General features: G+C 44.8%; 1 protein-coding gene across 4 annotated transcripts in view; it reads right to left on the reverse strand.

Moving 5' to 3' along the window:
* Positions 1-868: 868 nt before the first annotated feature.
* EXOC6B (exocyst complex component 6B) overlaps positions 869-26,455 on the reverse strand; it is a 711,360-nt gene continuing 685,773 nt past the window's right edge. For 2 of the 4 annotated variants that reach the window (XM_068984200.1, XM_068984187.1), the window contains 3 exons: positions 8,327-8,439; positions 7,194-7,205; positions 869-4,172 (listed from right to left, as the gene is read on the reverse strand). In XM_068984200.1, coding sequence (XP_068840301.1) covers positions 4,046-4,172; positions 7,194-7,205; positions 8,327-8,439 — 252 coding nt within the window. In that variant the 3' untranslated portion in view covers positions 869-4,045. The remainder of the gene's footprint in view (positions 4,173-7,193; positions 7,206-8,326; positions 8,440-26,455) is intronic. The other 2 variants (XM_068984191.1, XM_068984185.1) reach the window with 1 other exon arrangement.

Genomic DNA, 26,455 nt, shown 5'->3' on the forward strand with positions numbered 1-26,455 from the left:
TTCAGATATGCCCACCAGACTTGTGCCAACTTTTCACTCTAACGTGTTCTCCCCCACATTGGATTTAATTCCTTCAAGACCCAGCTAATTAACATCCCCATTTCTCTGGGCCCTTGTAGCTCAGGGGTAAAGAATCCGCCTGCAATGCGGGAGACCTGGGTTCGATCCCTGGGTTGGGAAGATCCCCTGGGGAAGGAAAAGGATACCCATCCCAGTGTTCTGGCCTGGAGAATTTCATGGACTGTGTAGTCCATGGGGTCGCAAAGAGTTGGACACGGCTGAGCGACTTTCACCTTTCTCTGTGCTGCTTCCCTGACGAGAGCCATTCCCACGGCAGTCTGTGATGCTTGTCCCTCTCCCCACCAAGCTCTAAGACAGGCTCATTTTGCTCCTTCTTCTAGATAATCCCTCCTGGCTCGTCTTAACCAGGAGCCTTACCATGGCAGGGCCAGTGTTCAGAACACAGTGAGCCCCTAGTTGCCTAGCCAGGTACTCCTCATAAATCAGGCAACTCAAGGGTTATTCCTCTTGATGACGATGATGCCCGTATTAATGGTACAGGGAGGAACGCCAGGCTGGTGGTTTGGAATGTTTCCAAGGCCACAATTCGATTTCTCGCCTTGTCTAGCAGGCGGCTTTCTCCTCCCCAGCAGGCTTCTGCCTGCTCTAGTCCCCATTGAGGCTGAAGGGGTGCAGTGCCTGTATCCAGCTCACCAACCACGCTCCACGGTGGGAAAGGGGCGGGGGAACAAAAGCCATGAGACAACACAGTGGGCAGGTGCGTAGGCTCCCTTATTTAATAGCAATGAAAAGAGAACATACAGGAGGAACAGACATGCTCTTTCCACGTGAGAGGTTTTCTACTAACCACAAGCCCAGCTGTATCAGTAGCTTTACTGGTTGAGTTTTAAAGAAAAAAGTTCCCTTTAGAGTTAAAAATGGACTTTCCTAAATTTCCCTCATAAATGTGCAACTATTTATGCAAAATAAAAAGGCCATTTCCAACACATTAGCGAAAAGTAACTGCAAACTCAGGCAAAGGAAAAAGATAACAGAGGCAACAGAAGCAGCCTGGTGCAGCGTCCTGGGAGAAGTGCGGCTCTGGTGAGGGGCTCCCGCAGCAGGCCGTGGGGCCTGTGCTCGGAGGCCTCATGGGCAGAGTCACGGCCAATGCCAACCTTGGGGATAAAGGGCCTGGGTCCGGGACTTGCTGAGCAAGCACTTGTCAAGTGCGCAGTGAAGCTAGGCTGACTTGGAGGCCTGGGAGACAACGCAAATGCTGGGCATTGCTCCCTGGATGCTGTATATGCCCTTTACCAATGGGAACTCTCTGCTGCTTCCAATTTTCACGTCCTGTTCTTCCCCACCATCAGCAGCTTTGTTTATTCTACTCAGAGATTTTGCCATGTGATACATTCACACTATTCCAGCTGCCTAAATTACTACTTGCAACCCACTAGGGTCCCAAACCTGACTGTCCCTTCAGGAATATGGATCTGGTTTTCCCAAGAACTCAGCCAACTAGAAGATGGAAAGGCCTCCAAGCACCCTTTTTCTCGCCTCTTCTGAGGCCTCCGGGGCGTATCTACATCTCTGGGCATTTGAGGCCAGATCTCAGGATTCTGGGGGACACAGGCACCCATGCTTTGTCCAAGTCCTCTCAAGGGCTGACCTAGCTTGAGCCTACAGACAAAACTGAAAACTCCGACTTCACCAATTCAAACAGTCTGGATACTGCCAGTGCCCGTTTTTTACCTTTCGCTGGGCACCAAGAGTGTGTCTCCACAGACAACTCAGTGGTGCAGGTTGGTTTTGTTAGGGAAGGCTGGAGGCAGACCAAGAGGAAAGAAGGGCTCTAACAAAGGACCTACCCTGTGAGTCTTGGGCTTGAGTGTTTTCTACAGAGGGACTTCTGTGTGCAAGGGGCAAGGTGACCCTCGTTCCTCTACCCTGTTCATTTTCTCTTTGTAACACTGTTTCTCCAGGGTACAGGTCTGAGACCAGACCAACAATGATAATGCTTGAAGAACAAAGTGACATACTTAAGCTTCTCTCCATTCCACTCCAAAGTTAGAGTGGGATGCAAAACGCAGAAGAGATCCTGCTGTAATGGGTCTAGTGGAGGAGGGTGTTTGGGGCCCTTCTTAAGCAACAGGATTAGAGTGATCATTTCTTGCTCTTTTCTAATAAAGTCCAGAATTTGAGAGATGGCATTTTTGGTCTCATTCCCTTGGACCCCTGCCTTCCCTTGGCTATGGCAGTTCTGAGTGGCAGCACTCATCTCTGAGCCTTATTCTAAGACCCTGGACCAAGCCCTCAGGATGACTAGCCCTGAGGATGAGCCTAAGAAAGCTTCTGCAGAGCCCACAAGCAGCCTGGTCTTTCCAGTTTTGGGGAAATCTGTGTATCTCTGTGCCTATTTTCTTCCCCGTGGTTTTCAAGTTGTGACATAGTATTTGGCAGAGGGGCGGGGGTGGTGGTGATGAAAAGCATGGCCCTCCCTAGAAGCAGCTCAATAGCTGACAAAGGTGGTGAAGAATTCTGTCTGATGAGTCTTTCCTCCCACTAATCCTAGCTGGCAAGGCCCGTGTGGCTTATTTGTCATTGTTTGGTGATGCACAATTATACTCTTGCCAATAGCCTTAATAGCATCTTCCTGAAGTGTCTTAAGGGGCAGGTTCCAATGACTGACCCCATTGCAAAGCCTTTGCATTAAGTCACAGGAGCCCATTTGCGAGAGGACCAAGCCAGTTCAGGCTCCTCTGCAAACTCCAGAGCTTGAAGGATAGGATTACAGGGAATCTTTCTCAGACAAAGCCAAAAGATAGCTCTGGGGACCTCAAAGGGGGACGGAAGCTTTAGGCTTGAGCAGGAGCTTCTTATCCAGGGTATGGCTTGGTGAGGGACGGCTGGGGTGACAAACCATTAGTCATGGTTGAGCTGCTCTACTTCATGGTGACAGTGGCTCCATCCCAGAGGCATGCCCAGAGAAAGCTCTCTCCACAGCACAAAGCTGGTGGCATTTCCTATAGAGATGGTGGCCAGAAGGCTGGTTTTAAAACACAAAGGAACGATTCCCAGTAATCTTCAGGTTTTACCTAAGCGGAAGGCAAAAGGTCATTTTTCAGGCTTCTCCAAGCTGACTATCCCAATGACACTGCTGGAGGAGGCCGAGTCTGAGATTCTCTGTCTGTGGAATAACTGCGGACATATGCCCTGAACCAGGTGCCTGACCTGGAAAGAAGGCAGTGAGAGGCACGGGGAAGGGGCTGGGGCTCTGATCCCATTCACACTGGCGTCAAGACCTCCTCCGGGTGTGGGGGCAGCCCACAGCTAGTCATGAGGTCTAATTAGTCCCGCTGCGTACTTGGCTCTCCCATGGCCCAGAAGAACCAGGAGTGAAAGCACTGCGGGCAGATCTAGGCTAAAAGACGCCATCCTCGGGGGGACGGCAGTGAAGCTCTCATCTGGTTACAACGGCATGCTTGCTGTCTGGTCAGGGAAAGTCACTGGACTGAGGAGAAGAAACCTCTGGAACTCCACAGCTGTGTGTTGGTCTTTCATGGACCAAGGAGTAGTGTCTTCCAGGCCCTTTCCTTGCATCAGCAACAACCAGCCTCCCCTATGCAGTGAACGGGGTACCTAGGAGTGAACAGGATGCACTTTATTATCCTTCTGCCTACTCACCTTACCTCCCAGTGCCAAGTGCCCATTTTGTTTGTGCAGTTTCTGAGCCCCAGACCTAAGCTCTAGAGCCACGGATGAAAGGTGGTTCCTCACACTGGACGGATGACACCACCGTCTCTAGGAAGATACAGTGTAGCGTGGCTTCCCCTGAAGCCTGGCTGAGCAACGTCTCATGGACTTGCTTACTCTCGTGCCTCTTCTACTATAGGGAAAGGTTATGCGAATACTGTACATAGGTTATTATAAAAAAATACATTTGTTCTCTTTGAAGAAGAATGCACAAAGGCAGGGCCAGCCAGCGCTGGGTCCCAGACTCTGGGGCTGCAGCCAGCAGCCTCTGTGGGCCCGAGGCCCGTCTTCATGAGTGGTGGCTGCTGATGAGTCCCCGGAGTTGCTTGGCCACGGTGTCAATCAATTTCTGCTTGTCTCGCTCATTTTTCCGAAACTGTGCAAACATGTTATTCTTGCGGCTGGTGTCCTTCATCCTAAACAGAGAAGGGAAGAAAGACAGCAGAGTGTTCAAGGCGGCAATGGTGGCCAGTATGTCTTAACAACCACCCGGAGTTGAGAGAGTCCAGAACATTTCCACTGTCAGGCCCATACTCACCTACTGTTCAGAAAGCTGCCCTGCTGGCACCTCCATACCTCCCAGCTTCACTCACCTCTGGAAAACCGTTGAGAGCCAGCCACGGCCAACCCCCTTACTACCCATGCTCACCCCGCCTGCTTCCTTCCTTTCTGTGCCCAAGTATGAGCCTAGAATAGGTGTCTGGCACCTGCTGCAGCCCTGATGGACAGCAGGATCTCAGAGAACGTCTAAGGTCTTCTCATTACCCCCGAACCTCCTAAAATCCTGCTGCGACCTTACAGCTGGTGTTTGAAAGGGAAAGCAGGACAATGCTCTTAACAAGCAATTTCAAAAGAACACAAGTAACTGAAAGCCACTATGCATTTCTAAACATTACTCTAGCTGGTAACTCTATCCTACTCCTAACAAAACCAAGGGCTTGATTGATCTCTTTTCCTTTGCCTCAGAATAGGGGCCCAGAGGCAGTGAGGTAGTTCAGAGGGCATGGTGCTGAGGAAAGCAGGTGCCAAAAGGCTGAGCTGTTCTCTCACTTGAAAACCAGGGTTTTAGGCAAGAGAAGCCCCTGAGTTCTCAATGGCTATGACACCTTCAGATCTTGACCTTTGGAAAGCTTTTTAACTGGCTCCTGCTAAAGCTCCCAAGATGGCATATTCCTAGAGCACAAACCGTGGGCAGTTCTGGCCATCAATTCCACAGATGGAGAGACCTAACTGGAGAGCATGGATGGAGAAAGGCAAGGCTAGGCCAAGGTCCAGAGGAACCTCAAGCCTGACTTAGCCATTGTGACAGATCCCAGGAGTCTTTCATTCCCCTGAAAGGTGCCCCAGCCCCTGGTATTTGTTGGTGATTGTCAACTTCGGCCCCAGTCTCTGCACACTGGATAATGGTCGAGAAAGAAGGACACTGCCCAGACTCATTCATCCCTGGGGTTGGCCTAGGTGGCTCCTCACTACCATCCCTCCAGAGCTTAGTCAGCTCTCTGACTTCAAGCCCCTTGCCCTGCATGGAGACGGGTGAGGAGGGGACAGAAGGGAGTCCAGGGAGCAGTGAACTGCTCCCAGGAAGACGTCGCAGGGGCCTTTGGCTAATCCTGGACCACTTTTTCCTGTGGGGAGGCCCCGTGCAGAGGGGTGGACTAGAGAGGCCAGAAGGTCAGAGAGTCCATAAGGACGTTTCTATCCATATGGTAGGGAGGTTCTGATGAGCATCCCAGATTGATGGCCCTGGCTGATGGTGACAGCCACAAACCAACTGAGACTTCTCTCTCTGATCTAAGCTTTAGGGCCTTGAGCCTGGAATTACTCATCAAGCATACTTAGACACTGCATATAAGGTACAACCACCCACATGTGGAGGTCTGTGCTTGAAAGGGAGGAAGAAGGAGAGATGATAGAGGTTTAGAGGTTTAGGTTGAAAAGAAAGCACAAAGGACCCCAAGGCTATGATGATTACTGTATTTGGTCCCTCAAACAGTAACTGCACCATGATGTTTGTGGAACTGGCTTGACTTAGGATTATTTATCCCAGACAGCAACTCCTTTGCTGGATATACTATAAATCTAAATAAAACCAACACTAAACAAAACAAAAAGAATAATAAAGGAAGAAAAGCACTTCTGACCTTTATAGGACACTTAATTTAACATCCTATAGGACACTTAATTTAACATCCTATGTGGTCATTCGTTTCATGACTCCTCAAAGCAGCCCAAAGACAGAGATGGCTTTCAACTCCCTTTGGGGAGGTCCAGAAAGAAGGTAGGAGGAAACAGGAGAAGAGGGTAGTCTCTGGGCCCCAGAGGCCAGGATTTCTTAGCCATTAAGGCCTGGAGTGGGGATTACTTGAAGGAGAAACTCAGGTGCCCCGAGGGGTGATGGTGGCATGCTGGCGTGTACCCTGCAATGCTCAAAACCAAAGGAGAGCCCCCACCCCCTATCACATTCTGTGAGCCCAGGATCTGGATCTTTTGGGGCCTGGACACCTCTCAAAGATGCAGGGGCCTCTTCTCTTTCCTGCAAGTCCTCATCATGTCCTTGTGTCTTTCCAGGTCTCATCCCGCTAAGAAGTGTCAGGTTGGAAAGGAGAGAGTATTGAGCTCTGGTGGTAGAGCTGGCTGTGGGGAAAGCAGGAGAGAGTCAAATCGAGAGACTGATTCCCATGAGGCTGGGAAATGTGGATTTTAGTGATCTGGGTGGCCTCTGGCCCTACTGTGTTTGGAAGGGGGCTTTTAAATCCTGCTGATCACCCAGGGTAAGCACATGGCATTATCACTGGCTAGGCCTCCAGAATGCTCCTGAGAGGCTGATTCTTTTAGCCTGTTGTTGATCCACAGGAAGTAGATAAGCCAGTACTTCCTGGATCTGAGATTCTCAGGAACAGACGAGCAAGAACTGTTGAGGGAGGCAACTGGCCGAAGGGAATCCCAGAGCCCATCTGAACAGGACACTCGAGCAGCAACGCAAAAGCCAGTAGGGTGCTGAGAACGTGGGTGAGGCCTCGCCTCTAAGAAACAGTCTTCTGTGGGAGATCCTGAGCCAGGGCCTCACCACTGGGAGGGCGGGAAGACTGCTGAGGAAGCTCCCTTGTGTTAGGGCTGGATTTCAGGCCCTGGACTAGCAAGAGCATTGAGTGTGCCAGGAAGGTGGGCGGGAGCAACCTTTTACCTGGCACTGATGGGGGAAAATCCCTGTCACCACTCCCAGCCCCAAAGGAACTGGTAAGCCAAGGGTCACTTGAAGGACCAAGGAGAGAGAAGGCAGCCAGCCAGCTGGCACTGGGCTGGTTTAGCAGATTAGTATGTCAGGGTGGGGACAAGTCACAGGGGAGGGATTTTAGTATAGTCATTAGTGTCAATGAGGAAACCAGAAGGACTTGCCTAAAAGTAGTGGAAAAGGCCCAAGTGAATAAAATACTTACTCTCTAGATATCCTAGGGAAGAAGGTCATTGGGAGAGAGAAATCATGGGAAACAGAGTTAAAATGGAAACATGAGTCTGTCTTGATCTGGAAAAAGTCAATTCTGGGCTCTTAGTGGCTTGGCCCCAGACACACACCTCCTGCTCGCGCCCGCTCTCTACCTCCTCCCCTTCTCTCCCCGATGAGAGCCTGCAGTAGGAAGGCACCCCTCAGCCTCTCCTGCTGCTGAAGGCTTCACTCTGGCCACCTGGACTCGGATCCTCACCTTCTTAGGAGCTGAGACCTGCCTGACCAGCTGTATATGTAGACTTGCTACACTGTTTAGATGCAGGGCACTCTTCCAAGAAGCTTCTAAGAAGCCAAGGGTTTTATCTAGTTTGATGATGACAAAAAGCTTCCTTTTTACATGGGTCTTTGTCTCTAGTCTGCCAGCTCTCAACTAGGTGAGCTAGAGCCAGACCCAGGCTACAACGCAGCGCAGATTCCAGCACCTGGGTGACATATTGGTTAGTGAAATGTTCTGGAGCTGGCTAACTCTACCTCAGCGGCGGCACCTCTGCTTCAGAGACGCAAAAGTCCCATGGCAGCCACTTTGCAGGCTAGTGACTGCTTAAGGCAAGAGTTAGACACTTCCAATGCAGCTTTCTTGGGCTACTCAGCATAAGAAAGCTCAGTCTGATGGAGACAAGGGTTGGCAGGGCAGCTGAAAGAATTTCAGGAGCTTCTTTGCCAGGAACCAGAGAAGCCATCTGTTCTGTGGGGATGCTCTCCATCCATCATCACCCCCCAGATGGCTGGGGCTGGCTCACTCTGTTCACCAGGCTGACCTGAGCCCCAAGCTAAGGCATCTTCCTTTCTCCTCCTGTCATCTCTAGGTAAGCTCTGAGGTAATGTCACAGTTCCCTGACACACACTTTCCCTAGCTTGCGGGGGCTCAGGGATTAAGAGGCTCCAAAAGGAAGACTGAACTGCCAAATCCAGTGATGGAAACCGCTGAGAACACCTGTGGCGGCTTTAAGAGTGGGGCCTCTTTGCCATCTTTTCAAGGTAGTGGCAGAGAGAAAATTATCATCTGTATCAACCTCCCCTCCCATTACGCCACCCCTCAGGACAGACCACGGGACGGGTACTCACTTCTCAAGCAGCGTCAGAGCCGTCACAGGGTTCACCCGGAGGTACTTGCAGGTGGGCTGACCGTAGTCAGCAAGGTAGGTTGACCAATCCCACTGGATGAAGAGATCCAAGAGCTGTAAAATATCCAAACCCCCACTCCGGTAAGTAATCAGACAGATAAGGCAAATCAGGATCTCAAAAACTCCTAGCACCCTTCACTACCCACTAGATTTGAAAAATAAAATTAAAATTGTAATACGAGAGAGAGTATGATTCTTCCCTGATAGCTCAGATGGTAAAGAATCCACCTGCAATGCAGGAGACCCGGGTTTGATCCCTGGGTTGGGAAGAGCACCCAGAGAAGGGGATGGTGACCCCCTCCATATTCTTGCCTGAAGACTCCGTGGACAGAGGAGCCCGGCAGGCTGCAGCCCATGGGCTCGCAAAGAGCTGGACATGACTGAGCGACTAACACACACACACAAGAGAAAGAATGACTACAGTAACGAAACTAAGAAAATAAACGGGTAATCACGGTAAGGTAGAGTCATCTGCCGGAAGCACTGCATTGCTGATGCTGGCAGAGAGCTCTCAGAGGCAGGCCTGGAAAGAAACTGGCACTGGACTGAATCAAAACACCAGACTATCATAATAATCACTCATTCACTTAATAAATACTTAACGAAATGTCTTCCATGTGCCAAGCGCCATTCTAGGAGCTCAGAATTCAACCATGAACAAATAAAGGTGGGTGTGTCCAGGGCCCCATATGCAACTAAATGAGCTTTCGGGTTAAAAGGTCTGGGTTCAAGTATGAATTTCATGACTTGCTGTGTTGACTTTGCCAAGTTACTCAGTTGATACAGACACATGCTAAAAACAAACAGGATACACAGACAGCACAGATGCCCACTGAACCAAGACGTAAATGGACCATATAATATTTACATGAGGCAATATACAACACCTATGTGGACCCTGGTTGCACAGACAGAAATCTGCTAACTAACTACATTTTGTCAAAGGCTTTCCTTCTCAGCCAGCTTTAGCCTCGTATCAGTCTAACAAATATTTAAAACTCATAACTAAATAAAACTGAAAAAGAAAAAAATCAGTGCCTTTTAAAGGTAGGGTAGAGGTGATGAAAGGGAAGCTGTTAGCCACCCCCATATAAACCTCTGGGGGGTCATTGCCCCAGACTCACATCATTACATAGAAGAAGGGCCTTCAAGAAGTCTTTCTAGCCGTGAGATACATATTTCAGTGCTTCTGGACTCAGGGCATTTCCCTATTTCTCCCTTTCCAAGAGATAACAGTTGATGAAGATAAGTAGACGACAATCTCTCTGTGCAGAACTAAGGCAGAGAGGCCAAGAATCAAATTCAGTGCCAGAGTCTGGGCTCCTAGGCACACCTTCCTCCGCTGTCTTCCCCACTGTGCAGTGTGGGCCCAGTCTCCTCTCCTACCCATTCTCTTAGAATAGATGTTAAGAACTTCCTCAGGATGGAAACTGGCTGAAGTCCCAAAACTAAAACAGAGAAAAGCCCCTACACCCTCAGCCAAGAAAGGGATACTAAATATGAGAGGAGACGGGGAGAGAGACAGACATGTTGGTTGGCCTGGGTCAGCAAGGCCCCAAACAGCCCCCTCAGGCCCCTTTTAGGTCATGCTTATTTTAGTTGGCAAGTAAAAGGGCTTCTACCACTTCCTTTCACTGCCCCAAGGCCTCACAGAGCTCTCCTTCAGAAGAAAAATTTCCCTGACTTCCTATCCTAATCTTGGTATTTTCAGCCTAAAGACTGCTCGAGACCTTCCTCCTAGGGAATATGATAGACACTTGGAGTGTCCCTTTTTCTAAAGGTCTTCTACAAGTAAGATTATGCTTTTCCCTCAAACCCCAAGGAAAGGAACGATGGAAAAAGATAGCATTTTATTAATTAGTTTTTTTTTCTCTTAGAAAACTAAACAAAAAATGTTGGGAGCTTTTTGCTGTTTGAATGCTAGGGACCTAACAAAAGAAACATGAAAGAATAACAAATAAGTTTAATTGGAAAAATTTGAAAACCTGATTTCTTAAAGCTATTTTAGATATTATTTCTCAGATGTGGGCATATATAAATATATATATATCTACATTTAATAAAACTAATTTCATTTTGTTCTCTACTAATAGAATCTTAATTTCAGGGATGGAATTGATGGTATCAGCATTTTCTGATTTACTGCAAAGAACACCATGTCTTTCTGGATGATGAAACCTGGGTAAATCACCAATAGGGCGTGGAGGGCAGTTCATAACTTAGTTCCAAGATTTCCTATTTTTAAATTCTTGCCAAAGTCTCTCAATACCAGTACTGAGCCTACGACCTCTGAGATGACAAGCTAGCTAGTTTATCCCACGCTGGGCCTAGAAGCCACACAACTCTACTAAGCTAAGCTCAACCAGTATGAGCCTGCGGCTCACACTCTGGGTCTATGCTGCTTTCCACAGGCCTTTTCCGTGGCCTGCACCTAGATCTGATGGTCTCCTCTGACAGATGGACACAGACTAGAGTCTGGGTAAGACTTAGCTAAGTTAATCTGCTCTGGGGTGCAGCTCTACTGGATTCTTTAGATCAGCACTGGAATAAGAGAATAAGAAAACCAGTAGGCCTCTTTATCACGGCACTTTGATCTCCAGACTACGATATTCCAAGGTGAATTAGGCTTCTCAGCCTAGTTCTCTGCATGCAACTGCCTTGTAAGATCTCAGTAAAGTCTCTCGAGGATGCTGAACATTCTGTCATCACTGTCACGATCACATTTTCATTTTTTATTTCTAAAAGTTTTCATTTTGGAAATAATTTCAATCTATCAGAAAGTTCTAAGAAAAGGCATAGTATAAGGAGCACTATATACCTTCCTCCCAGATCCATGCATCATCAACATTTTACCCAGCAAGCTCCATCATTTGTGTTCTTTCTTTTTTTGCACATATACAGTATTTCTTCTTGGAGTCTCTTGAGAGTAATTACACACATCATGGCCCTTTATCCCCAAATATATCAGCATTCTTCTCAAATATCATCACAATATGGTTTTTAACTTTAATAAATTTAATTTTGATACAGTTCATATTCTAATTTTATAAATTGACCCAATAATGTCCTGTATAGCTTCTTTGTTCAGAATCAGGTACTACATTTTGCTAGCTATTGAGTCTCCTTTAATCTGGACTATTTCCACAGCCATTCTTATATGATATTGACATTTTTGAATAATATCAACTCTTCAAAAGTTCCTTGCCTCCTTTTTCAACCTACGTTTTGACTTTCCTAACTCTTTCCCATAATAAGATATAAGATACGCGTATCTGGCCAGAATCCTACATGAGATGCTGTGTCCTCCTCAGGGCATCACATCTGGAGGTGCAAATGTTCACGTGTCTCTCAACGGTGACATTAATTTTGATCACCCAGTCAAGATAAGATGTCGTCTGATTTCTCCACTGTCTAGGTATTATTTTTTCTTCTGTAACGAGCAAGCAATTTAGGAGATCATGTGAACATACTGTTCCTGATTAATTTTTTCTATTTAGATTTAGCATCTATTGAAGATGCTTTTCCAATTTAGTCTTCACTACGATAGTTTCAAACTGATTCCATCCTTCCCTCCAAGTTTATCAGCTGTCACTCAGCATTTGACCATAATCAAGGGCTCTCTTCTGCTCCACTATTAATTCATCTGTTTTATTACTGGTATGGATTCATGGGTTTCCACTGTTTAATAGTTTATATTCATTACTATACCTAATTACTTTGGTTCTCAAGTTGTCCCAGGTTTAGCAGTGGGAGATCCTTCAAGCTAGAGCCTGTGCTCTTGTGACACGCCCCCCCCGATTATTTTCAGGACTTCCTTACTTTCTGGCATATTAAGGTGTCACGGGTTCATCTTGTATCGACCGTGCTCAGTTCTGAACTCAGCCCTGGTATCTTTTAGTGGGGATGTTATCAGAGATCAAGATTTGGGTGCTAGGTGAGCTCATTGCTACTGCGGGACAATCTATGGGGTATTAAGCCCTCTCAGCAGACCTAGCTAGGAAATATATACATATAAATATATCCACACATACACATGCATATGTGTGTATATATGCACACATGCACACATAGTTTAGAAATCATGAGTTTATACCAGTACCTCCAATTCTAATCATTCTTGGAGAGTTCTTTCTCAGCTTCCTCTATTTCACATATCCACAGTGATAATTCTGAACACCATCCTGTCACGTACTAATTTGCTCAATAGTATATCTAAAATTGTCTCAGAACTGTTTGCATAAGCCACTGCAAAATGAACCTGCTGAAAATAAGGCCGAGATTTGTTTGCGGCTCTCCCTCCAGCCTACGACTGAGCGGGTGCAACCAAAGCCTGTGCTCATAAGCCATTGGGATTAGTCTTTTTTTAAATTCTCCCTTCAGCAGATGGTGACTGCAGTCATGAAATTAAATGATGCTTGCTCCTTGGAAGAAAAGCTATGCCCAACCTAGACAGCATATTCAAAAGCAGAGACGTTACTTTGCCAACAAAGGTCAGTCTAGTCGAAGCTATGGTTTTTCCAGCAGTCATATATGGATGTGAGAGTTGGACTATATAGAAAGCTGAGCAATGAAGAATTGATGCTTTTGAACTATGGTGTTGGAGACAACTCTTGAAAGTCTCTTGGACTGCAAGGAGATCAAACCAGTCAGTCCTAAAGAAAATCAGTCCTGAATATTATTTGGAAGGCCTGATGCTGAACCTAAACTCCAATACTTTGGCCCCCTGATGTGAAGAAATGACTCATTGGAAAAGACTCTGGTGCTGGAAAAGACTGAAGGTGGGAGAAGGGGACAACAGAGGATGAGATGATTGGATAACATCCTCGCTCTATGGACATGAGTTTGAGTAAGCCTCAGGAGTTGGTGATGGACAGGTAGGCCTGGCGTGCTGTGGTCCATGGGGTCACACACAGCTGGACACGACTGAGTGACTTAACTGAACCGAACTGATTCCTGCACCTCTGCTGCTGCTGCTGCTAAGTCGCTGCAGTCGTGTCCGACTCTGGGCGACCCCACAGACGGCAGCCCATCAGGCTCCACTGTCTAGGACTCCATTAAATCTGTGTTATCTGCCCCCTCTCATAACACTCATCGCACTGGTAATTAATTGTATAGTCCTCAACTTCCCCAGTAGACTGGTGTCATATATTCATCTTATCCATTACCATCTCTCCAGCACCTAGCATGGTTTGGGCAAATAGGTGGTGCTCAACGAGTTGAACTTATTACAGAGTTTTCAAAGCATTGGCAATATCACAATATCACAACCCTGAATTGCCTAACTATAGATTCTGGTCTAAATTTGAATGAAATCAGACTCGTAGCAGAGTCAAGAAGAACGGTAAACTGCAATTCTCTAAATAATAAATCTGTATAACATTGTTTTTATAAGGGAAAAATTATAAACGTGATTCACTGGAAAAAGGGAAGCCTCAGGACTCAATATTTTATCTTCTAAGATCAAATGAATAAAAGGAGCTAATGCAAAAAAAAAATTCTCCCTTTAGTTTGGTTATGGTATTCATCTAAATAAAACCAGGTTCATTTGTTTCCATTTAGGCTCCTCCCTCCCATCCTTTGTAATTTATTGTTTTACATATGTAGGACACTGACATGCTTCCAAAAGTCAAACTATACAAAAAACGTTAACTCAGAAAAAGTGTCAGTCTTTCCTTCTTGTATCCCTTTTACCCCAATTTCTACCATGCCTTATAGGTGCCCAACTCCATTGTTTGTGAATGTGCCCTTACTATGTTTCTATTTGTAAAGATAAACAGATACACGTTTGCTTCCTTATTTCCTCTTCTTTCTTTCACAGAAAGTAGAATACTATGTATGCACTGTATCATATTCTATTTCTTCACATTTATAAGCAGGAGGGGGATGCTGCTGCTGCTGCTGCTGCTGCTGCTAAGTCGCTTCAGTCATGTCCGACTCTGTGCGATCCCACAGACGGCAGCCCACCAGGCTCCCCCGTCCCTGGGATTCTCCAGGCAAGAACACTGGAGTGGGTTGCCATTTCCTTCTCCAAAGCATGAGAGTGAAAAGTGAAAGTGAAGTCGCTCAGTCATGTCCGACTCTTCGCAACCCCATGGACTGCAGCCCACCAGGCTCCTCCGTCCATGGGATTTTCCAGGCAAGAGGACTGGAGTGGGGTGGAGAAGAGGAAAAAAGAGGAGTGTCAAAGGCAGGAGACTCAACTATTCTTCAAACTTTATTGAGTATCAATTTGTAATTTTTTACCATATCCTCATGCTATAAGTATAATTATTAATGTAACATTTCTGCATTGATTCATATTTTGGTATTAAAAAATTTAAAAGAACACTTTACACCACTGTCATAAATGGGAAACCATTCTAACTTGTCATAAACAGAAGATAACTCAAACATCAGCGCAACAATGAGATACTCGCTTTACTATCACAAAGACTATAAAGGGATAGCTTTCTTTCAACAATGATTCCGTATTTAATGTGCATCTTGGTACTATCTAAGCCTGTACTCAGGTTAGATATGCAAAGTACATCATGCAAAATGTGGAGGTGGATGAATCACAAGCTGGAATCAAGATTGCTGGGAGAAGTAACAACCTCAGACATGCAGATGATACCACCCTAATGGCAGAAAGAAAGGAGGAACTAAAGAGCTTCTTAATGAGAGTGAAGGAGGAGAGCAAAAGAGTTGGCTTAAAACTCAGTATTCAAAAAAAGAAGATCATGGCATCAGGTCCCATCCCTTTATGGCAAATAGATGGGGAAAAAGTAGAAACAGTGACAGACTTTTTTCTCTTGGACTCTAAAATCAATGGGGATGGTGACTGCAGCCATGAAATTAAAAGACACTTGCTCCTTGGAAGAAAAGCTATGACAACACTAGACAGTGTATTAAAAAGCAGAAACATCACTTTGCCAACAAAGGTCCATCTAGTCAAAGCTATGGTTTTTCCAGTAGTCATGTATGGATGTAAGAGTTGGACCATAAAGAAGACTGAGCATCAAAGAATTGATGCTTTCATATTGTGGTGCTGGAAAGGACTCTTTGAGAGTCCCAGGGACTGCAAGGAGATCAAACCAGTCTATCATAAAGGAAATCAACCCTGAATAATCATTGCAAGGACTGATGCTGAAGCTCCAATACTTTGGTTACCTGATGCAAAGAGCCGACTCACTGGAAAGACGCTGATGCTGGGAAAGATTGAGGGCAGGAGGAGAATGGGGACACTGAAAATAAGATGGTTGGGTAGCATCATGACTCAACGGACATGAGTCTGGGCAAACTCTGGGAGATAGTGAAGGATAGGGAAGCCTGGCGTGCTGCAGTTTATGGGGCTGCAAAGAGTCAGACATGCCTGAGTGACTGAAGCAGCAACTCCAGTGCCACTTCCGATGGCCTTCCGTCGCTCCGCTATTCCATCCAACCCGTGAGAGTGAAAGCTGCTCACTCGCATCTGATTCTTTGCTACCCCATGGACTATACGTGGACGTCTCTAGCCGTTCCTTTCTCCAGGGGATCTTCCCAACCTAGGGATCGAACCCAGGTCTCCTGCATTTCAGGCAGATTCTTTACCAGCTGAGCCACCAGGGAAGCCCAAGAATACTGGAGTGGGTAGCCTTTCTCTTCTCTCGTAGATCTTCCTGACCCAGGAATCGAGCCGGGGTCTCCTGCATTGCAGGCAGATTCTTCACCAACTGAGCTGTGAGGGAAGCCCTCCATTCACCCTCTGTTCTGGGATTAGTTTCTGGCTTTAGCCAAGAGTTGAGTGATGACTGTGTGCCTGCACTAGTGTTAAGTGGTGTATGGCCACAAGGAAGCACCTGTAACAGATATTTTCAGCAAGAATTAGTCTCATTATGAGAGAAGATCAGAGCACACATGGGCCCTGTGTCCTGGGATGGTCAGGAGGGTCCACAGCCAAAGGTCTGGTTTGGTTGGTCAGAGATGGGAGGCTAGATGGGCTGGGGCAACAGGCTAACACAACCACAAGGACAGTTCACTTCTCTCATCCCCAGGAACCCTCATTAGAGAGTGGGTCTCCACGTAATAGACTTTTGATGAATTCTTACTTCTGTGTCAGAACATTGTTAAAATTCTTGATTTTCCATGTGATGACTTCTCATTGAATTTACAGAACCATGTTGTGGGCCTGCACCATGTTCATTCTATTTATATTTCTTAAGAGTTGCATAAAAATTATAACCTTCTTAAGTTTGAAAAGTTCAAGTGAGTGACCTCTTCTAATATTTACTCATAGGATTTGAGACATAAATAATAAAGCATAGTTGCTTGTCTCGGATTGTCTTAATGAAGACATAAGCCACTGAATTCAGCAAATGTTTTTAGAATCATCTAATATGTGGAAGGACAGGGATGGGTTTTACAAGTGATATTAAGATATGTGGTTTCCCCCCACATAGGTGAATAAAAGAAAAACACAAATAACTGTAATCCAAGCCAAATGATTTTAATGCTATTAAGTAATGTATTCCTCTTCTTTTTGAACTATCACATGAACATTTTACAAGGTTTTTCACTTATAACAAAGTATAAACAGCATATATAAACTGTGGTTCAGAATGCACACACACCCTGGGTTTAAATTTATTTTGATTATCAGATAACATGTGAGGTGATAAGAATCACATCAGCAAAAACAAATGTTATGATTATATCTCTGTCATTGAGTCAGATACAGAAATTTGCCTGCATTTTATTATTACCATCAGTCACAGATTTTGTTTTTTTTAAAATTTTGTTTTGAAATAATTTTAGACTTACATACAAGTTGCAAAAATAGTTTAGACAATTCCTCTAATGTCCAGCTTTACCCAGCTTCTCTAATGTCCGCATATTATATTACAATTATCAGAACCGAGAAATCAACATTGGTACAGTACTATTACACTATTTCATTCTATTTTCACCAGATTTTCCACTAACGTCCTTTTTCTGATCCAATTCAGTATCCCACTGCATTTAATCATCATGTCTCCTATGACTCTTCCAGTATATTTTCTCATTTTTATCTTTGAAGAACTTAACACTTTTAAATTACTTATTCATTTTGCAGAAGGACCCTTAATTTGAGTCTGCCCGAAAGTGAAAGAGGAGAGTGAAAAAGTTGGCTTAAAGCTCAACATTCAGAAAACAAAGATCATGGCATCTGGTCCCATCACTTCATGGGAAATAGATGGGGAAACAGTAGAAACAGTGGCTGACCTTATTTTGGGGGCCTCCAAAATCACTGCAGATGGTGACTGCAGCCATGAAATTAAAAGACGCTTACTCCTTGGAAGGAAAGTTATGACCAACCTAGACAGCATATTCAAAAGCAGAGACATTACTTTGCCAACAAAGGTCCGTCTAGTCAAGGCTATGGTTTTTCCAGTGGTCATGTATGGAAGTGAGAGTTGGACTGTGGAGAAAGCTGAGCACCGAAGAATTGATGCTTTTGAACTGTGGTGTTGGAGAAGACTCTTGAGAGTCCCTTGGACTGCAAGGAGATCCAACCAGCCCATTCTAAAGGAGATCAGTCCTGGGTGTTCTTTGGAAGGACTGATGCTAAAGCTGAAACTCCAATACTTTGGCTACCTCATGCGAAGAGTTGACTCATTGGAAAACACTCTGATGCTGGGAGGAATTGCGGGCAGGAGGAGAAGGGGATGACCGAGGATGAGATGGCTGGATGGCATCACCGACTCGATGGACATGAGTTTGGGTGTACTCCGGGAGTTGGTGATGGAGAGAGAGGCCTGGCGTGCTGCGATTCATGGGGTCGCAAAGAGTCGGACACGACTGAGTGACTGAACTGAACTGAACTGAATATTTGCTTAGACTTCCCTGGTGGCTCAGAGGGTAAAGAGTCTGCCTGCAATGTGAGAGATCTGGGTTCAGTCCCTGGGTCGGGAAGATCTCCTCGAGAAGGAAATGGCAATCCACTCCAGTATTCTTGCTTGGAAAATCCCATGGACGGAGGAGCCTGCTACAGTTCATGGGGTCGCAAAGAGTCAGACACGACTGAGTGACTTCACTCACTCAATATTTGCTTATGGTTAGACTGAGGCCGGAGAAGGCAATGGCACCCCACTCAAGTACTCTTGCCTGGAAAATCCCATGGACGGGAGGAGTCTGGTAGGCTGCAGTCCATGGGGTCGCTAAGAGTCGGACACGACTGAGTGACTTCACTTTCACTTTTCACTTTTATGCATTGGAGAAGGAAATGGCAACCCACTCCAGCGTTCTTGCCTGGAGAATCCCAGGGACGGGGGAGCCTGGTGGGCTGCCGTCTATGGGGTCGCACAGAGTCGGACACGACTGAAGCGACTTAGCAGCAGCAGCAGCAGACTGAGGCAGTAGGTTTCAATGAAGGGAGATCTTGCCTCACATGGGACACCTGGAAATATGTCTGGAGACATTTTTGGTTGTACCAAGGCTGGTGGTGGTAGTGGAGGTGATGTTTCTGGTATTGAGTGAGCCAGGAATGCTAGTAAACATTCTATAGTGCTCAGGACAGCCCCTACAGCAAAGAATTACCAATCCCAAATGGTAGCAGTGTTAAGGTTAAGAAATTCTGGATTGAGGCTATGCATTTTTTGTTTTGCAAAAACACTAAAGAAGTGATACTGTCCCCTTCTTAGTGTATCAAATCAGGTGTACATGATATCCATATATTTCACTATTGGTGATATTAACCAATAATGATCACTTGATCACTTAGTTTAAGTGGTTAAGTTTCTCTATTGCAAAATTATTATTTTTACCTTTGTAATTAATATTTTGTTTGTGGGCGATATACTTTGATACTAAGAAAATATCCTGTTTCTCCTCAAACTTTTGTCCACTAATGTTAACATCCATTGGTGGATCTTGTCTATAACAACAATTATTAATAATTTTAAATTAATAATGCTAATATATATGTATACAGTTATTAAATGAAATCCTCCTGTGAGGAAAAGTGTTGCTCCTTCTCCTCCATTTATTTGTCCATTTATTTATATCAGTATGACCTCAGAGGTATTTATTTTGTGGATTATTACAATCATCTTTCATGCTGTTATTCAAACTGTTCCAGCTTTGGTCATCAGGGATGCCCGCAGACTGGCTCTCCCATGTATTTTCCATCTGTCTATCCTTTCTTGAACAATTCCTTACTTGCTGATGCTATAAGATGTGCCAAGCTCATCTTGCACATTCCCTGCCCCTGCTTTGGAACTAGTCACTTCTCCAGGGAGCTCTGGTTCCTTGTGTTGGAGAACAGTTTTTAGAAACCAAGACCTGGGCCCTTAGCATGCTCATTCCTATTGCGGTGTTATTGTTTCTAAGCTCTATCAATGGACAGAGCTAGGAAACATATGTATATTTATCAACACATCTATATTCATTTCTATATCTCTTTGTGAATATAGTTTAAAATCATGAGTTCATATTTTACGTCAGTTCATATTCCAGGCCAACACCACAGGATTCAGGCTGCCTTTCCCTCTTTCCTTATCTATCACTTCTTTCTCTGACAATGAGAAACCTGGCTCTCATTATATGTTACTCTCTGGTTTCATCCTGGTACAGTCTAAAGCAGCTTCAGAATTGCTAATCCATACCCATGTGGAGAAAAACAAGCTTACTACCTGTAGTTCAGTACTTTATACAGTTCTTTAAGTCATGTCTGACTCTTTGTGACCCTGTAAACTGCAGCACGCCAGGCTTTTCTGTCCATCACTATCTCCCTGAATTTGCTCACACTCAGACCCACTGAGTCAGTGATGCCATCCAGCCATCTCAAAATTACTTAGGTTACTTGTTTTCTTCCTCACTCCTTTCAGCATGATAATGCTATTCTCTTACAATTTAGTTAAGATTTATTTTTCACTGCTTGTGTTCCATTTTGGACCCCGTCACATTCTAGTTGGTTTAAATCATTTATTTTGGTGAATGGATCAGAGCTATATAAAAAGTATACTCAGAAGTATCGTTCTTTCCTCACCTGAACTAAGCTGCTCTGTTCTCTGCATTTCTTACTACATCTTTTCTAGACTCTTCCCAGGTGACCCATATGGCTTCTGGTTTATCCTTCTTTTACTTCTTTTGTACAAATGAGAAGCTACATGTGCACGTTCTTATATCCTCTTCCTTCTCACCGGAAGGGTAGCACGCTACATACTCTTCCACACTTTTGCTTTTTTCACTTAACGGTACTCCTAGGACTCACACCAAAGATGCTAATTCCTTATTAATCATATTCTTGATTTATTCACATAAATACAGTTTTTATAAACAATATAAGCCATTTTCAAGGGATGGATCAGACATTATTTTGGGGGGCATTTTATCATTTAACTGGTGGAACAAGAGCATTGGATATTTTCAGAATAGAACATACTGATGAATGTTATGGCTTCTTCAATCAAAAGCAAACTCAACCAATCATTAATGATGCTTTGACCTCTAACACAGAGTTATTTGTTTATGGTACTTATCAGAAAAACTAGTGTAGTAGTTGATGTGACATCTTATAAACTACAAAGGTTAATAAAAATTATAAATTATGTGATTATTGGTTATTATACAAAACTGTGTACAAGTAGGAAAGGATATGACAAGGAAAGATATCAGGTTATACTAAACAAGCTATTAATTCTAGGAATATCTTCTTTTTTTTTCCTCTTCCATGAATTTTAGCTATATGACTTCTAACTAGGACTTGGGCAATTCTAAACCTGACTCTAATACATTTTCATTGTTTCAGAACATGTTCATGGCTTTCTAGGACTCAAATTACAGTTCTGATTTCATGGGGTGACGGGGGGTGGGCAGAGGGGGAGGACAAAGACCCAGAAAGGATGAGTAAATTGCTGAAAGTCACAAAGAAGACAAGTAGTAGACATGGTTTGATGACTTCTACTCCCCAAGATGCCATAGCTGTCTATTTTTAAAAATCTTCATTGATTCTGGGTAAGGCACTTGCCTAAGGCTAGATCAAAGTTCTGAACAGACTTTCATTTTTTGCAATGGTAGCTAGGAAAGACTAGTAAAATTCAAATGAGTCAAGGTGCAAACTAGTTCAAAGCCAGACAGTGAGCTAACTGGAGAGAGTGTAGATAGCATCATAACAGTTGAACAAATGCAAACTTCTAGGAAAGACCGTGGAAATGAGATGTTAAGATAAGCAGGTCAATATACATACTTGTTCATGCATATCAACATACAGACTTCTCCAACAGAACATGCAGAAGTGATTCAAATGGATGAGTTGTTCATGGGTAAAGGAGAATTACAGGTTAATATTCAAGCAAACGGTCCTGAGGGTGCTCTTGTGTTCTCATAGGCAGAAAGGATCACCCTCCCACCCAACACAGAAAGTAAAAATGAAAAGATTAGTGGAGAATGCCCTGCTTGTTCCCACTGTTGTTGTTTAGTGCCAAGTTGTGAGAATTGATGCTTCTGAACTGTGGTGTTGGAGAAGACTCTTGAGAGTCCCTTGGACTGCAAGGAGATCTAACCAGTCCATTCTGAAGGAGATCAGCTCTGGGATTTCTTTGGAAAGAATGATGCTAAAGCTGAAACTCCAGTACTTTGGGCACATCATGGGAAGGGTTGACTCATTGGAAAAGACTTTGATGCTGGGAGGGATTGGGGGCAGGAGGAGAAGGGGACGACAGAGGATGAGATGGCTGGATGGCATCACTGACTTGATGGACATGAATCTGAGTGAACTCCGGGAGTTGGTGATGGACAGGGAGGCCTGGCGTGCTGCAATTCATGGGGCCGCAAAGAGTCGGACACGACTGAGCAACTGAACTGAACTGAACTGTGTCCAACTCTTTGTGACCTCATGGACTGCAGCGCACCAGGCTTCCCTGTCCTATCTCCCAAAGTTTGCTCACTACTAGACTAGTATTTGTTACTAAACCAGTTCATATCATGCTTACTTTTGGTGAGGAGAATTGTTCTATATATTCTCACCTTCACTGCTAATTCTTGAGATATGAGTCTCATCTCCCACACTGACAGGGCGCTTCACAAGGATGGAGGTCATGTCTCCTCCTTCTGACTGCTCCACGACATGGACCGGCATAGGGCTAGATTACCAGCAGGTGGTCAGTAAAAGCATGTTAAGTAGAATTAAAATAGGTAAAACTGACATTTTATAGGAACAATGTTGGGGATGGTGGGATGGACTTATAATTTGTTTTTCCGAACAAACTTTCCAAAGAGACCAAACCCAGGGTCCTTCTGACCAGCACTGGAAAGAAGCTTGTCTGGGGAAGAAGGACACATCGAACGGGAGCAATAAGAGGAGCTGTGACAGATGAGTGGGCACGAAGGGGAAGGCCCCGTGACTAGTGATGGGGGCTCAGCAGATGCCTGGCGTCAACGAGCTAGCTGGGCTGGCTTCTAGCAGGCAGCATGGGGCCTGCCTCATGTTAGGGAGAGTTTGCTCCTAAAGATTCCACGGGCAGCAAAGGACCACAGGTACACAGAGAAGCTACACGCAGACAGACACCAAGACATACTGACCAGAGCCACACCTCTTCTGCCCAGAAGCGATTTTGTTTACGTTTTCTATTGAAAAGGCACACTGAGTCCGGTAGAGAACTGTGCTCCCAAAGTATGTCCTTGAAGGAAACTTGATACATGAAGATCTGAACTTGCACTTTATATATACTCCAGAAGAAACCTTCATGTTAAACAGGTTAGATGACAAAATGATTTCAAGTAACACGCTCCTCTGGAACACTTAACATACAGTCTAAATGACAAAATTCTAAATACGCTACCTCTTCAGAACGTGGCTACCCTATAAAGTGCAGTCAGATGGTAAAGAATCTGCCTGTAATGTGGGAAATCCAGGTTTGATCCCTGGGTCAGGAAGATCCCCTGGAGAAGGAAATGGCAACCCACTCCAGTATTCTTGCCTGGAGAATCCATGAGACAGAGGAGTCTGGCAGGCTACCACCTATAGGGTCACAAAGAGTCAGACACAACTGAGCAACTAACACTTTCACTTTCATTTTTCAAACATATAGATCACTAAGCCAGGGTTTTTTTTTTTTTTTTTGGTCCACTTCTAGCCTCTGACAGGATGAAACCAATCATATTACTATAAAGTATTTTTCATAAACATCCAATGCCCTGGTGCCTTTTAAAAGGCAGTTTAGCACAATAAAAGACCCTCAGGCTGGAGGTCCCCCAACCGACAGTGTGATCCCAGGTAAGTCACCAAATCTGTTTTTCTCATTTGGATATGGAAACACAATAGCTCCTATCAATAGCTGAGGGCAGATGAAGAGAACAATTGTAGAAAGTCCACCAAAAAGCACAGACTTGACCAAGGACTCATTTGTGTTTATTGCCCAAGGTTCTCCAAACTCCTTGTCCTTGATGCTGGGCCACTCTCATTCACAGACCGTCTGTCTGCCTCCCATACTTCCTGACACAGAAATCTGGGCAAACACAGGAAAGGGAGAGCAGCGATTACTTTAACAAGCACAAACTGAGTACCAACAAAGTATCAGGTGCTCTTCTAGGCACATGAAAGGATGAAACAGACACTTCTCCTTCTGAGAAACTCAGTCTAGTAAATAATAGATACAGAGTGATGTGAGCACTATGAGATGTGCTCTCAGTTCAGTTCAGTCGCTCAGTCGTGTCCGACTCTTTGCGGCCCCATGAATCGCAGCACGCCAGGCCTCCCTGTCCATCACCAGCTCCTGGAGTTCACTCAGACTCACGTCCATCGAGTCCGTGATGCCATCCAGCCATCTCATCCTCTGTCGTCCCCTTCTCCTCCTGCCCCCAATCCCTCCCAGCATCAATGTCTTTTCCAATGAGTCAACTCTTTGCATGAGGTGGCCAAAGTACTGGAGTTTCAGCTTTAGCATCATTCTTTCCAAAGAAATCCTAGAGCTGATCTCCTTCAGCATGGACTGGTTGGATCTCCTTGCAGTCCAAAGAACTCTCAAGAGTCTTCTCCAACACCACAGTTCAAAAGCATCAATTCTTCGGCGCTCAGCCTTCTTCACAGTCCAACTCTCACATCCATACATGACTACTGGAAAAACCATAGCCTTGACTAGACGGAACTTAGTCGGCAAAGTAATGTCTCTGCTGTTGAATATGCTATCTAGGTTGGTCATAACTTTTCTTCCAAGGAGAAAGCGTCTTTTAATTTCATGGCTGCAATCACCATCTGCAGTGATTTTGGAGCCCCCCAAAATAAAGTCTGACACTGATTCCACTGTTTCCCCATCTATTTCCCATGAAGTGATGGGACCAGATGCCATGATCTTTGTTTTCTGAATGTTGAGCTTTAAGCCAACTTTTTCACTCTCCTCTTTCACTTTCATCAAGAGGCTTTTTAGTTCCTCTTCACTTTAACAGGGTGCAAAGAAAGTTCAGAAGAAGGGCATCTAAGCCTGAGCCAGGTAGGTGGAGACTGCCTTAGTGAATAAGCAGGACCAATGAAGCAAATGATAAATGGCCTCATATGCTAATAAGCTAAGGAGATTGAATTTTAGCCTGGAGCCTTCTCTACTTGTTTTCATCAAAGCTGCTATCTGCTTTCTTCTAGATCATGGGATGGAAAACTACAGCCACCACTTGTTTTTGCAAATAAAGTTTTATTGGAACACAGCCATGCTCATTGCTTAACATATTGTCTATGTTTATGTGCTGTAACGGCTGAGTTAAGTAGTTGTGACAGAGACCATTACAGCCTAAAAAACCACAAATATTCACCACCCTGTCCTTTACAGAGAAAATTTGTGTCTAGATTCAGGCCAGGGAGGACAGAGTGGTCTGAAATTTTCTCAGGTGTAAAATGTCTAATAGCCACTAAATTTAAAAAAAGAAGGAAAGAAAATGGCTTCAGGGAGATAATTTTGGTTACAACGTGAATGGCAAAAACTTCATTATCTTAACATCTGGCATCATAATTCTTTAAGGATAGAAAAATGTGTTTGGGGGAAATACCTTGCTTTGTGAGATCCCCCAGGGTGCCAAGACATGCAGTGGAGAAAGGGGACAGAATTTGTTGCTCTGGTTTCTGAGAGGCAGGGAGCTAATCTAAAGAGAGGAGACAACTAACGTGTTCGAGAAGGGCTAAGAAGGGAATTCCTATCGTTACTGTTATTATGGCCCCAAACAACTTTGGAGATCTGGGACGGCTGATTAACTGACTTTTTCAAAGCTGTTTGCTGTGTAGCGTACGATATAAATCGCCCCTAAGAATCCACACCCTCAATCCCAGTCTTAAGACAATTCAGTAGATCTGTTCTTAATTGCTTGGGTGAGTGACTTTTTTTTTCTTTTTTTTTTTTTAAGGCTGAGTTTCACACCTAGAAAGCTGCATAGCTACACTGTGGAAAGGTGAACCCAGGAAACAAGAAGCCTGGGGGTATCTAGGGATCCACAGAAATCTGAAAGAGGTCTTTGGATTTTCCACAGGCTATGAAACTGGGATGGGGCGAGGGTCCAAGTTTCTCTGGATCTCTATAGGTTAAAGGAATCTGGCTTAAACCTGAGTTTTGCAATAATTGCCACTCTATAGGCTGGCACGGGGGCCTCCCAGAAACTTCTGCCTTCTTCCTCCTTCTCCCCCAGATGAGTGCAGCAGACAAGGGGCAAACAGTGACTACACAGTTCCCTGTTTTCCCTCCAGCCCAGCTGCCAGGTGGGTGGAAGCTTCACTCAGCTCTTTATCAGAAACCCATTACACGTCGGCAGCTTCGCCTGGAAGGGAACGTCACTCTGGGAAATATTTATTTGCCTCATAAATATGGGTTTATAGGTTTGCTATCTAAACTTTTCACCTCTGAGACTACCCTGGTAAAGAGAAAAGGAAAGACAGGGAGGCTTGCGGCTCTCCCATTGTCATCAATTGGTGTCTGAGGGAAGATTCCCAAAATTCAAAAAATTTTAACACTAAACATTCCTTTGTGTCAGAGAACGTACTGTAAGGCCATTTTTCATTCATGACAGCATCTATCCTGCTGCAGGGTGGTAATAACCATATTGTACATACATGTTCAAGGGGAGGATGGGAGACTGCCCTGGGCTGAGTTGCCTGTCC

This window comes from Capricornis sumatraensis, chromosome 1, assembly GCF_032405125.1.
Source record: "Capricornis sumatraensis isolate serow.1 chromosome 1, serow.2, whole genome shotgun sequence".
Taxonomy (NCBI): domain Eukaryota; kingdom Metazoa; phylum Chordata; class Mammalia; order Artiodactyla; family Bovidae; genus Capricornis; species Capricornis sumatraensis.